Genomic DNA, 14682 nt, shown 5'->3' with positions numbered 1-14682 from the left:
ATTTTATTAAGATTTATGTTATTTAATCAAAAATTTTGTAAGAAGGTTGTTAAAACATTGTATTTATTTGTTTAAATTACTTTTTTAGTAAATTTGTTATTAATAGCTTGTCACGGTTCATGGATCCGTGTGTTCATTCCTGCTTGTTTGCCTTATGTTCTGTGTACTGATTAGTGTTCCCTTGGCAGCCTGGGTGCTAATTAGCAATCAGCTTGGCGGCACCTGTGGTGCATTGCCGGCTGCCTATATCTGCCCTGCTATCCCTAAACTCCTTGTCAGATCGTTGTGACTCTTGCTCTGTGTTCACCCTTAGTCTCTTGTCGGATCTGTCCAGGAGTAGTGGATATTATCTTTCTTGCTGAGGACTACCAGTGGAGATTATCATTCTTGCTGAGGACTACCAGTAGCCGTTGGGTTCTTCGGGACGGTTGGACTAGATCTGTATATGATCGGAGATCAGCATCTAGACACTACTCACTTTGGTTTCCTCCTATTATTGTCCTGTCTTTGCTCTCATTATAGCATTAAATCTGTTTACACTTGCGATTGGATCTTGTGTTCTCTCGGCCGTGACAGAACGATCTGACCAGCATGGATCCAGCAAGTATGACAGAGATCAGAGACTTTTTTACCAACAGTAACGCTCGCATGACACAGCAGGATGAACAAATCTTGGCCACAGGACATGCTGTTCAGGCCTTAGCATCACAGGTTTCAGAGTTGACCGCTCAGCTTCAACAGGTTAGGACGGAGTCTGCTCAACAGCCTGCGGCGCACCACCCTCTTGCGGCTTCATACCCTCAAATCTCCAGCCGGAATGTCGAGCCCCGTCTACCGTCTCCTACCTGTTACTCTGGTGAGCCCTGATTATGTCGCTCATTTCTGACTACCTGTTCTCTTCACATTACTCTACAGCCATCATCGTTTCCTACTGAAGCAGCCAAGGTGGCTTTCGTGATTTCACTGCTATCGGGACGAGCAGCTCTGTGGGGAACTACTGTTTGGGAACAGCAACACCAATGCTGTTCCTCATTTCAGTCTTTTTCGGACGAGATCAAGAAGGTGTTTGACCGGGCTGCATCTGGTAGGGAGGCGGCACGGGAATTGGCTGAGCTCCGCCAGGGCAAGAGATCTGTGACTGATTACTCCATCGAATTCCGAACGCTGGCGGCCGAGTGTAAGTGGAATGTGGAGGCTCAATGGGATATGTTTAGACATGGACTGGCAGATCGCATTCTCGATGAGATCTACACTCTCGAGCTGCCCACCTCCCTCGATGGATTGATTGACCTGGCTATCAAGGTGGACACTAGGCTACGACGTCGCGATCAACAACCTTTTCTGAGGACTGGGGTCGATGCTGAGAATCTACCGTTCATTGGAGCGTATAATACCACCGAACAGGGTTTTGATCCGGAGCCTATGCAGGTGGGCAGAGCTCGTCTCACAAGGGAGGAGAAGGAGAGGCGCAGAGCTCGTGGACTTTGCCTGTATTGTGGTACTGCGGGTCACATCGCGGCAGGGTGTCCAGTAAAATCCGAAGCCCGTCGGTAGGAAGGAGGTTACTGACGGGCGGAGTCGCTTTTGAAAAGTCCTCCTCTACAACTACTCATCTCCCGGTGCAGTTACAGGCCGGCGGCACCACTTTTTCATGCAAGGCTTTGATTGACTCAGGAGCAGAGGGTAACTTTTTGGACCGCAAGATTGCGTTGAGGCTAGGGGTTCCGTTGGTTCCTCTCAAGCCTTCCATTGCAGTCAGTGCCCTCTGCGGTCAACCCCTCCCACCCGTCACCCATGCCACGGAACCGGTGAGTCTCATTACATCGGGGAATCACTCTGAGAACATCTCTTTTTTTTTGACTGACTCTCCTTTGTCCCCGGTGGTTTTGGGTCACCCCTGGCTTTCATGCCACAACCCTAGCATTAACTGGTGCCAGAACACGGTCTCCTCCTGTAGCGATTATTGTCATGTTTCTTGTTTATTGTCTGCCCGTTATATGTTGCAGGATGAGCATGCGGATCTATTAAACGTGCCCGTTATGTATCTTGACCTGAAGGGACATATTGGATCATTCACTTATTGATGATTACAATCAACAGGTAAGTTCCCCGGGAAGCGCCAAGCGGCGTTCCTAGGGGAAGGGGTTCTGTCACGGTTCATGGATCCGTGTGTTCATTCCTGCTTGTTTGCCTTATGTTCTGTGTACTGATTAGTGTTCCCTTGGCAGCCTGGGTGCTAATTAGCAATCAGCTTGGCGGCACCTGTAGTGCATTGCCGGCTGCCTATATCTGCCCTGCTATCCCTAAACTCCTTGTCAGATCGTTGTGACTCTTGCTCTGTGTTCACCCTTAGTCTCTTGTCGGATCTGTCCAGGAGTAGTGGATATTATCTTTCTTGCTGAGGACTACCAGTGGAGATTATCATTCTTGCTGAGGACTACCAGTAGCCGTTGGGTTCTTCGGGACGGTTGGACTAGATCTGTATACGATCGGAGATCAGCATCTAGACACTACTCACTTTGGTTTCCTCCTATTATTGTCCTGTCTTTGCTCTCATTATAGCATTAAATCTGTTTACACTTGCGATTGGATCTTGTGTTCTCTCGGCCGTGACATAGCTAGTACAAGTATGTTATTTCTCTTTAATTGTAATTATGTTTCTATTTAAAAAAAAAAAAAAAAAAAAAAAAATATATATATATATATATATATATATATATATAAAAAATAATCTCCATCATCAGTATCGGTATCGATACAATTTCAAGAAAAAGTATCGGTATCGCATCAAAAAAAGGTGGTATCGCCCATCCCTAACTGAAAGCATGTCATGGAGATGTAATGCCTCTTACCATATTTGGAACATCAGTTTCCAAAGCAATTGTACTGACAGGTGGTAAAATGTCATCGGTACTTCCTTATATAAATTCGAGCCCGAATCTGATACGGAAAATGAAGATGGTCAAGCCAATACATCATCTTTGCCAGCGTGACTTGAGCAGGATGTAAAGGATTGGTAAGGTTTTATTAAATAAATATGTTAAATAAATAAAAACTACAGCAAACTGTTTAACCTTTTATATACAACGTTATAAAGACTATAAATAAACAACCATATACATCATACAGAGTTTGTGTGAGATAGAAACAAGCTGCCATTACAGCAGGGAATGGTAACATAATAAAAAACGCGCGTGAGTTGGCCCATCTTGATCAACCAGTGTTACGCCACAACTCGTCGCGACTCAACAAAGACAATAAACCCCATTATAAACAACATTTGTTGCCTCTAGTTGGAACATTATTACTGATTATTTGCAGATCGCAAACCCACGACAAACTCAACCCGCGTTAGTCTGTACTTGTTGATTTCCCTTTAACTGAGTTTCAATAAAAGTTCCATTAATTATTATTAGTTAATTTAGGGTTATTATCTACTTGCAGTCAGTTATATGATTTATTATATTCTTACAATTAAGTTCTTTATGGTCTAAGGTGAAATGTCAGCCATGCATGCTGAAATGCGTGCAGGAACAGTCGGATTCCCAGGCTGAAATGACAGGTGGGGTTGTGTATCATCCGCATAGCAGTGATAGGACAAGCCATGTTTCCGAATGACAGGGATGTCATGTATGCAGAAAATAGCAACGGACCAAGCACTGAGCCCTGAGGCACATACATAAAACCAGAATACCTGGATTTTTCATTGTGTGCAAAGCAAACATCCAAATCCATATGGAAAGAAAGTTTAGATGATATTCAGAAAGCTTGTCCTGCTGAAGTACAGAGCACAGAGCTAGTTAGTCCAGATGAGGGCAGATAGAGGTGGTGTGTGGAAAGGTCCAACAGGTGACGCAATGTTTTTTAGAGAGGGATTAAGAACCTGTTCGGAGCACTGTTGATATTTTACTTCACGAGATGGCATACTCTCCTGAGTTTGGATCGACCAATCAGAGTTGTGCGAGGGGAAAGTTATTTTGTCCCACTCCACACTCCTTTGACTGGATGATTGAGAATGACTTCCACTGTCCTGCCCAGCTCTTGTGCGTCTTAACTGGTCCCACCCAGCTCTCCTTCATCTCGTCTGGTCCGGCACAGCTATCTTTCATCTCCGCTGGTCCTGCCCAGCTCTTCTTCATCAGCCAGCCTCCAGCCTCTAGAAGGGTGCCGCCCAGCCTCCCATGATCTCCTCCTGGACTTCAGCAGCCAGTCCATCGGACCCGGGTACCTGACGGATGTTAATATACATATATTTTTAAACAAACCTGAGTAAATATTATTCATGTTATTGCCATTAAATCAGAACTGCATTTCAAACTGCAAAAATATGGAAATTAGCTTATAAATTTGAATTTTCCAGCATACCCTCCAAAAAGCTAAAAACAACTGGCGGTCAGCATAAACTCATGTTGACGTTTTTTTTTTGCATGTTCCTTCTATATCCAGGGGCCCGTTTCAGAAAGCAGGGTAAGTGCAAACTCAGAGTTAATCAACCCCAGAAAACGGAATTGTAGTAGAGTAGGCGGGGCGAAACCGTGGTTCGAGAATCGAATCACGTAGATCGGGAGCATATAAGAGAACGAGTGACCGGACCGTCGAAGAGAGAGGACCGGGCCTGAATATGCTGGCAGTCGTCCGTAAGGGGCTGCCGGCTGTCTTTTTACTTTGTCATTGTTTTGATTAAATGTTTAAATGTTTGCCGGTTCCCGTCTCCTTCCTTCCTTTTTTTGAACCTCTCTACATTGGTAGCGAAACCCGGGAGGATGGAGAGACATGCTGTCGGAGAGTCCTCGCAGCCGAGTGGACTCGCGGTGCCAGAGAGTTCGGGACGTAGGACGAAGGGCGTCCGCCAGTGGCTGCCCGAAGCGGTGGCTCTGGGGAAACGGAAGTGCAAAGTGCGGCCACCGTCAAAGCCTCGGTGGAACGGTGACCTGTGCTGCTGCGCACCTGGGTCGAGGTTGGGTGGCTATCGTCCAAGCGGGAGCGGTGGAGTTGTCGCCGTCCGCCTGAGGCCGAAGCCTGAGGCCGGAGCCTGCGTCCGTCCCCCGAGGGGGAGGCGCAGGGGGCGGGAGTGTCGAGTTTGGCCACCGCATGCCAGAGGCCGGAGCCTGCGTCCGTCCACCCAAGGGGGAGGAGCAGGGGACGGGGAACACGCCCCGACTCTCCGCTTAAGGTGGAGCCACCGCCGGCCGCCAGGGGGTGGACAGTCGAGCCGTCCACCGAGGGCCAATGGCCACGGCAAGGCACCGCGAAGGAGAGTACCCCAGCTGGTTGAGGATCGGCTGGTTAAGGATCTTTATTTTTATAAAAGTGATTTAAATGTTCGCCGGTTCCCATTTCCTTCATTCCTCTTATTGAACCTCTTTACAGGAATACTCAGGGTTTTTGGTTTCAGAACGCGAGGTATGTCAAACCCGCGACCGCAGGATCAGTCAAGCCCATTTCAGAAATCGATGTATTGTGACGGGGTAAGAGACACGACACACACATAAGATGGCGTTACAAACAACCTCAGCGGGGAATTTATTAGACAGCTTTTATCTCACGCGTCCAACAATAGTATCGGGGGTGCTTGCTCTTTAAAACTCGCCAGTCCGTGCTCGTGTTGGGGTGCCTTCTCTCTGTCTCCCTCGCTGTTCCTTCACTCTCGCGCTCTGGGGGTCAATAAGGTAGAGCGGAGGGTGCGGCCAGATACGGGACCCAGAGTGCTAGGAGCACGCGGCTTTTATGCCGTTTTCCAGGCGACGCTGATCTCCGATCTGTGCCTCGCCACATTCCCCCCCCCCCAAGCGTCGACCTGGTCTCCGGGCGGCTACTGTAGGCGCCTCGGAAAGATGTAGGGGTGGAAGGGAAAATGTCCCCTGACAGTCCAACCCATACTGACTGGAAGACGGACTGCCAGGCTGGCTGGAAGATGGACTGGATCACCGGCTGGTACGGAACTGTACGCACTCGCCGGCTGGCAGGCGAACGGGAATCCCACCTCGGCAGCGCTCTCGGATGGCTCGGCCTCGTCCTCTGTCGGCGAATAGCTCGGTCGGGCGGCTGGGCATCAGTCTCCGGCAGCTGGGTAGCTCGGTCGGCCAGCTGGGCAGCAATCTTTGGCGGCTGGGCAGCGCTCTCGGTCAGCCGTGCAGCTCTCTCTGCCGGCTGGGCTCGTTCCTCACTTAGGTGCCGTCGATCTCCTTCTCGCTCTCTCTCTCCTTTTCGACGTCCTTGCGTGCTTCGCATCGGACGCGGAAAAGATAGCGTGTCCATCCTCCGATGGGCCCAGGAAACAGGGAAGTACATGAACAAGTGCCGAATCGGTCTCTCAACGCCCACATTCTCCACCAGTGTGACGGGGTAAGAGACACGACACACACATAAGATGGCGTTACAAACAACCCCAGCGGGGAATTTATTAGACAGCTTTTATCTCACGCATCCGGCAATAGTATTATCGGGGATGCTTGCTCTTTAAAACTCGCCAGTCCGTGCTCGTGTTGGGATGCCTTCTCTCTTTCTCCCTCGCTGTTCCTTTACTCTCACGCTCTGGGGGTCAATAAGGTACAGCGGAGGGTGCGGCCAGATACGGGACCCAGAGTGCTAGGAGCACACGGCTTTTAAGCTAATAACCGTCAGGTGTACGCAATCAGCGTTAGCTGCTGGGCCGTTTTCCAGGCGACGCTGATCTCCGATCTGTGCCTCGCCACAGTATCTTATACTCCGAGTGAGTAACCAGAGTAACCTACTCCGTGAACCTAACCTGGTCGGGAGCAGGTTTTATTCCACAAACCCAGGGTTTGTCACAATCTCCACCCCTTTTCAAAGCGCGACCGGTGTTGAAATTGCATACGCCATTTGTTTATTGATTTGTGTTCCTACTCGCGCTCAATGTAGTCACACAGACCTTCAAATGGCATTTCCGTTTATTCAGGAACCCGTAGATGAGGAAGCTGCATTAATTCGAGAGTTACATTTTTGTCGATAGAGAATTGTGAGGCACGGTTTGGACGTTTTATCTTAACTTTTAAGGCCAGTATAAGTAGTATATTTAACATTTTCCAATCAGGCATCCTACTAGCAAGAGCATTTTATTTCTTTAAACTTTCCTGAATGAATGATGTTATTGTATTTCATATTCAGCTGCTGACAAGATCTTTTTATTGTAGAAGGATTGCACCTACATGAGAGCGAGAGAGAGAGAGAGAGAGAGAGAGAGAGAGGGTTAAATATAATTCCCATTTTCTCAGTTTCAACAAAATTAATTTAAATGTTATTGACATATAAACTTGCGCATTAAAACGTGAAGCAACTTTCTCCCACAGCAACTCTCTTTCATTTGCTGCTGCGGTTGTGTTGCTCTTTTTTCTAAATATGTGCTCATATTCACCGTACGCTTGTAACAGTACCTTCAATTTGATTGGCGAGAAATAAACAGAGCGCTTTTTGTCACGTGCCGTTGCCATGGTGAATCGTGCTATCTTCACTCAATTGATGATGGCATTTCATCGCCATGCTGCACGCGTGTAACCTAGAGTGAACTTACTCAGAGTGGATTGAACTAACTCAAATCAGCTGGTCTGATATCTGAGTTCAGATTTAAACTCAGTGTTGGTTGAACTTCCATTTTGAAACGGGCCCCTGTTCTCATAGCTTATGTAAAGACTGAAGGGACATGAACAGACTAATGAAACATCTAGATATAGATATTATACTGTTCATGCATTTGGTTCTATCTCTGATAGAAATATAAACACTCACATATTGAAGCCTTTTAAGAACAAAACATACTAAAAAATGAGTTAATATAATATCTACAAAAGCATTCACATTGAAATAACTGCTACTTAAAGCATTGATCTCAGCATTTCTTTTTCCCGTGAAAAGGATGTGTTAGAAATGCGCCAATTGATGAGATGCTCAGTGTGTACTACTACACACATACTATGATTTGGGTCATACTAATTCCATTTTCAAATGCCATTTAGGACGGAGAGTATGCAAATTGGGACACATTAATTATAATTGAAAGAGATATACATCAAAACGGGTTGCTATGAGCATAGCTGTTTTTTAATGTCATGAAAGAGCAAGGGAGAACCCAAATGCAGGCAGACGGTGGAATAAGGGGTTAAAGAATTTATTTAAACAAGAAAAGACAGGAACAAAACAAAAACCCACGAGGGGGTAAACAGGACACGATAGAAATAATAGTAAACCAGCAAACCGGAACTAGACTAACTAACACTAAACTAAACAACACTAGACATAAACTCTATCAGGGCCGGGACTCGAATTCGGATCTCCGGTGTTGTGAGTGAACACCTAAACATCGGTGCCACTGAGGAATGGTGAACCCAAAGAGAGACGCACACACTGAGGCTTGAATAAAATTAAGAAGATCCTTTTAATAATGTCCCAGAAGACAAGGTAATCCACGAGGCTAAGGAAAGAGGGGTAACAAAAACAACTCCGTAGAGGCCAAGCAAAAAATAGAGTTCTCTTAAAGAATCTTAACTTAAAAATGCTGGTAATCCACATGATACACCACAAACGGGAAAAAAGGGGAAACTTAAACAACCGAAGAGGTAGATCCAAAACTAATTAAAATGTTCTCATAGAACTAAAAAAAAACCAACAGTAGACGAAGCAAACAAAGACACACCACTCGAGACTGGGGAACTTGGATACAAAACATTAAAGACTGAGCAACGAGACAAGGAACAGGGACCAACTTAAATACACAGGGGACAAATGAGGAACAGGTGAAAACAAGAACACTAGGGAAACACCACACGAGGAGACAGTGACATCCAGTGGCTGGAGAGCGGAACAAGTCCTGGATCCTGACAAACTCAACTAAACACTTACTAAGACTCACGCAGCAGGGAGAGCAGGGAGAGCAGGGAGAACAGGGAGAACAGGGAGAACAGGGAGAAGAGAACAGGGAGAGCCAATCACAGCAAACATCAATGGGAAGCACAATAGTGGTACACTGGAAACACATACGATGACCGAGCACAGGACCATGAAACATCAGGACTATTTATAGGGGTGACAGACAAAGGATAATTAACAGGGATTAAACACTGAGGAAAGCTAACGAGGAAACGAGATGGCGGGAACAAAGATGCAGACCGGAGAGAGAGTATAGTAAGCTGGTAGGATCACTATCTCTCCCTCCACGCACAACCTAAGGCTATGCCATGACTCCGCCCCAAGACCAAGAATAAACATGACATGATGGCGGACTCATGACATTAAAAGGCAAACGGGTGTTGTTATCACAGCTATTGAGTGTTTTTAAGCCAAATATGTTACAGACATTTCATGAATATCCAAATAAATCATGCCAACTTGTTAAAAATGTTTATCTGATCAGCCCTTTAAAATCTGATGTTATGACAGCTCTAAATGTGATACAGACTCATCACAGTGTTGTTGTTTTTTATTCTGCAATAACTACTAGCTGGCTGTACATTACCCCTAACTTAATAGCTGGTTGGCCCATAGTGCAACTTATGTGCACCATGCCCATTTCTTCCTGTGTGTATTTGTATATGTATATTTCATACACAACACCACAAAAAAAAAATTGTCGACTCTGACCCTGTTATCTTCGCAGAATTCAACAGATTAGTTTGAAATGTGTTTATTTGTAGAAAAATACTAAAATGTGTTCAAATAGTCTTCAAATGCTGCCTGTCTATGCATTTAAAGGCAGATTATTTCTGCTCATTTAAAAAGAGGCAAGGAAGTGTTATTGATTATTGCTCAAACTGATTAAACTCTGAATAAATCAGACCAAATTCCTTTTTGCTCCCAACAAAAAAACGACCATTTGTGGCATAAACTAATAGATGATCTGGGGTGTGTTTTGAGCTGACACTTCAAAGTCACATTCTGTGGACCTCTGAGACGTAATTTAAATCTTTTATAAAGAGATAATAAGTCCCCTTACAAGATATTTTTCTGTTCGCTATTTTTTTCATAACACCTAGTCCAATTATAATGATAAGAGGAAGTCATGCCTTGTGTTTCAAAGTGTCACACTCCAAAGATGTTACACTCTTTGTTTTTTTCAGTGCTTGAGTGCAGAAGGCCTTTAAGTCTCCCCCATGGGACTACAAAGTATCTAGATGTAAGGGTTGGGGGTCACGCTCTGTTCTGCTGTGACCCTGGATACACATTACAGGGCTTCCAGATGGCCACCTGCCTATTGGATGGGTCATGGAGTACACCAACTCCACAGTGTGGTAAGGAAATTGAAAGCCCTTTAGACTGTGTCCTAACCATACTCAACACTGTAACATAAAAAAAATCTAAAATGGAATACACGGTTGCTCTTTGTGAATAGCTGTTGTAGATGTTAAGGACGGAAACACTAGATAATATGGGAATGATACCTTTGCTAATGCGCTGCAACAGCATGTCATGTCTGGTTACGACAAGGTATTAGACAATCTGTAAGCATGATCTTAAAACATGTGCTAGTTAGTGTTGTTCATTACACTGTCATTCTTAAAGTCAGTCATGAATGTAGAGGCAAACTTTAGCCTTTAAAAGTTTTTGAAAATGGCTTTCCATTCAAGGGAACTCAAAACTATGGGGAACACCAATGGAGTGGCGCACCTGGAATAGTATTTGAAACTCGTCTGTGATTTCTGTGGTGATGACGTCTTGACAGAAGCTTTAAATGATGTATTATTAACAAAGTTCGGGAGGAACCTAAGCATATAATCAGCCAGCCGGTATACCAGCAGCAATCAAATATAGCTCAAGCATGTGACATCATCACAATCATATCGGCTGGTACAACATCAGCAATCACAGCATTCACCCTATAAGCACAAGCAAGCTCTATCATAAATAGACAAGCAGTCTTACCTGATGCTTCTCGCAAGTTCTACATCCCTCCTACACCCCAGCTCCTTTCATTTTCCTCTTAGTCCCGCAGGACCCCCCGGGGGGTGTGTTCTGGGCTCGAGCCGGTTCCGAGCCCGGCGCACTTGCCCTAACCAGGGTAGAGTGCTTCGGGTTCGGATAGACCCGGTGAGCTCGGAGCCCACTCCTAGCACAGCACGCCATATACGCATAACCTTCATATCCATGCCTTACCAATCCATCCTACAACCTAGCTGCTTATCTGCGAGGGTGAACTCGTGAAATAGGAAGCGGAAGCACAGTCAGATAGCTACTGCATTTTCAGCCAAGCTTCCTGTCTATCTGTCTGAACACACTGTCTAAGTTGTTTGGTGTTTTAGTTTGTAAAGCAAGCAGAAAGGTTTTTAGCTGTACGCTACTCCCTTCCCTTGTTACATCACAGTGGTACCTAGTGAGATAGACTAGCTGGGTTTAGAGTGTTTTGGAGCAAAGCATGGTCATGCAGGTTTTCAGGGGGTTGTGCCTGTGATAACTGGAAAGGGCTGCCTCTAAGAACCACCTTGGATTGTTGGTTTGTTTAAAATTCTACCCGTGAGGTAGCCAAACTTTACATTCACTGGTATTAAAGGGATACCCTCAAGGGATACCCTCAAGGCATCCTGACTGAATATGACTTTCTTCTAGAAGAATAATGCAGTCGGAGTGTAATAGCATGTATCATTTTACTTCCAAGCGGTAGAATGGGAGTGAATGGGCGTCAAATTTTAGAAGCTCCAAAACGTGCAATCCATTGATCAAAGAACTGCTCAACATGGCTCTGTGGTCTTAACAAAGGTCTTCTTAAGCGGATCGATGGGTTTGTTTAAGAGAAATATCCAAATTTAGAGCGCTATTAACACTGATGTCTAGCTACCGTTATCCCTCGACTGCACGTGAACCCGAGGCTTGTTTTTCCGGCAAATGATAGTGACAACGTGCAGTCGAGGGTTAACGGAAGCTAGACATGATCTTTATCTGTCTAGGTTTTCTGAGAGGTGCACCTTCCTACGTCTTTACTAATACAAAGGAGGATCCGTGTCCATCGGAAGCAAAGCGCTTGCGCGTCTGAAGTTTTGGTTTGGGTTATAAAGCATGGAAGCTTGAGAAAATAAGTCCGGGGCTCTTGTTAAAAGAGTTATTAAGAGAGATAAAGTGCAGGACCTGATTGATGCGAGTTATAAGAGCTCGAAAAGAAAAAATAGTTATTAAGAGCTTTCATAAAATACAAGGAGCAGATACAAGCAATACAAAAGTAATACGTGGGGCTCCTGACAACATATAATGAAGCGAATTGATCGGTCTGTAAAATAATAATTAAATATCATCCGTAAACTACAGCTTCTGCGACAAATTCAATCGCACCCAAGTGCCTTACTCATCTCTAGAAGAGGAAATTCGAAAGGGAGACTGGCAACTGTCTCTCTTAACATAACTGTTTCCATCACACAAGTGACCTGAATAATAAATATCAACGCCATTTTCTCTTTATCAGAGAAGACACTTTGCATCGTCCCTTTCAGCAATGCTTTTCACAGGCACAAACCTGACATTTAGAATGCGAGATTCTGGTTGGCCAAAGGATAAAAAAAAGACGATGCTGTTATCTTGATTCTGGTTGGCCCAACGACCAAAGAAGACGACACTGTTAGCTGTTATCCTGATAAATGTTATCAAATAAATGACGATTCAAAACTGCAAATTTCGTCGAAAAGCAACTAGTTTGCAGGTATGTATAGAGATGGGTAATGGATTCAGTTTGCTGTCCTTAATCCAAAATTCAGAGGGTTTTTTTCCCACCAAGGGGAAGTGTTGTCCCTCTAAGAGAAAGGGGCCATAGAGTATGTCCCCCCTCGAGAGTCAGACCGGGTTTTCCAGCCGTTACTTTATAGTTAATAGTTGCATTGCATTGAAACGCATTGAAAAGTGCATAAATTCAGCCCTTGATCCACTGAGACTTTGTAATTTAAATTACATAGACGACTGGTTAGAGTTATCTCAGTCTCACAAGATGGCAGTTTGGCAGCGAGATGTCATCCTCAGCCATATGAAGTGCTTGATGTTACGGCTCAATGGCTAAAAGAGCCTGGGTCGATCATGAAAGGGGTGTCAAGGATCAAGTGAGGTTATGCTTACACTGTCAAGAATTTTCAAAGAATATTGGGTCTGATGCGGCAGCGTCCGATGTCTTTTCTTTTGGTCTCCTGCAAATGAGACAATTAGTAAATCTCATTAGTAAATGATGTATGCGGAAAGCCTTCACCTCTGCTCATTAGGGCACATTCCACTAGGAGTATGGCCTCCTCACAGGCCCTTCTGTCCTATTTTTACCTTCTGGTATCAGCCGTCATTTGTGATGTCTTCACCGCGCAGCTATTAATCATGGACTAGATTCACTCGCTATTTCAGGTACGTCACGCTGCTGGCGTCCTCCATAGAGTTGCTCCATGACGCAATGTCTCGTTTTCTTTTTCAGGGAACCATAGTTACAGTTGAAAATGAAATGTATTTCAGCATTTATAGGACAAAAACATGTAATAGTAGATAATGCATAATGTCTTTTTTACCAGTGTCTAACCAAGACTGTGGCATTCCACCAAAGCCAGATCATGGTAATCACTTCCTTGTTTATGGACCAAATGATCTACTTATTGCTGTTCAGTTTTTGTGCTATAAGCCATACAAACTGCATGGAAGCCCCCAGAGAGCTTGCCTGAGCAACAACACTTGGAGTGGGATGGCACCTACCTGTGTCAAAGGTACCTGACTAAATTAATACAATGCACAGCTTTTTTAATGAAATCATTTTAATTAAAAATCTGAGATTTATTTAACCAATGTTTAACCATTATGAGTTTTTTATTGTTTAATTCAATATGACAAATGAAATCTCTTAAAAATATTATGAAGAATGTTGGGTGTTTTTAAGTGGTCTTTAAGTAACAAAAGTTATTTCAAACTCATAACCCCTTCATAATATCTAATGATAATAAGACTTTAAACTTCCGGTAAAATGAAAGCTATGTGAAAGAGTACAAAGGAACAATACATTAAGATTTTTTTTCAAGATAAACTTAAAATTACAAACTTTTAACAAATCAGAAAAACCAAAAGTAAATATAGTCACAGTTTTGGTGCCATGAGCGGGCCCTGGGACGTTACCAGACAATTCAAATGTATTTGGAGCTCTTTTTATATGATTTTGACCAATACCACATAATATAAAGTCAGGTCAAATTCATTTTTATAACGCTTTTTACAGTTTGGTTCGTACATTTTCAGGTGTTTAACTTCCTCTAATTTCCTCAACACTAACATTTATCTCTTTTTCTCTCTCTCTTTCGGCTGTAAATTTTATATATTTGTTCGAAATTATATTTTGTTCTTATATTTAGTTGTCTAGACAACTTAAGCTTTATATATATACACTTTTCTTATATTTTAAATACGTTGTGGTCAGATTTAATTTCACTGCAAGTTTTATACCTTATCTAACATTTGTGTGTGACAAATCTTTTTTTATCTTTATATATATGTATATATATATATATACACAGTATTTATCTTTTTTAGTTGTTTACATTTACATTTAGTCATTTAGCAGACGCTTTTATCCGAAGCAACCTACAGGTGGGGTAAGCAATGAAAGAAATTGGGACAGCATAAGGACAACAAAAAGCAATAAAAAAAAGAAGACTGGTCTCATATAACCTAACACAGTATACAGAGCTAAGTTAGATGTTTTTTTTTTTTTTAAAAGAGTAGAGAAGAAATAGA

The 14682-nt window shown here is 43.8% G+C and overlaps 1 protein-coding gene across 6 annotated transcripts in view; it reads left to right on the top strand.

Moving 5' to 3' along the window:
* pamr1b (peptidase domain containing associated with muscle regeneration 1b) overlaps positions 1-14682 on the top strand; it is a 47838-nt gene that overhangs the window by 19273 nt on the left and 13883 nt on the right. For all 6 annotated transcript variants that reach the window (XM_056739395.1, XM_056739397.1, XM_056739394.1 and 3 more), the window contains 2 exons: positions 10071-10241; positions 13476-13664. In XM_056739395.1, coding sequence (XP_056595373.1) covers positions 10071-10241; positions 13476-13664 — 360 coding nt within the window. The remainder of the gene's footprint in view (positions 1-10070; positions 10242-13475; positions 13665-14682) is intronic.

This window comes from Triplophysa dalaica, chromosome 24 (assembly GCF_015846415.1).
Source record: "Triplophysa dalaica isolate WHDGS20190420 chromosome 24, ASM1584641v1, whole genome shotgun sequence".
Taxonomy (NCBI): domain Eukaryota; kingdom Metazoa; phylum Chordata; class Actinopteri; order Cypriniformes; family Nemacheilidae; genus Triplophysa; species Triplophysa dalaica.
This window is presented reverse-complemented; position numbering and strand designations above follow the sequence as displayed.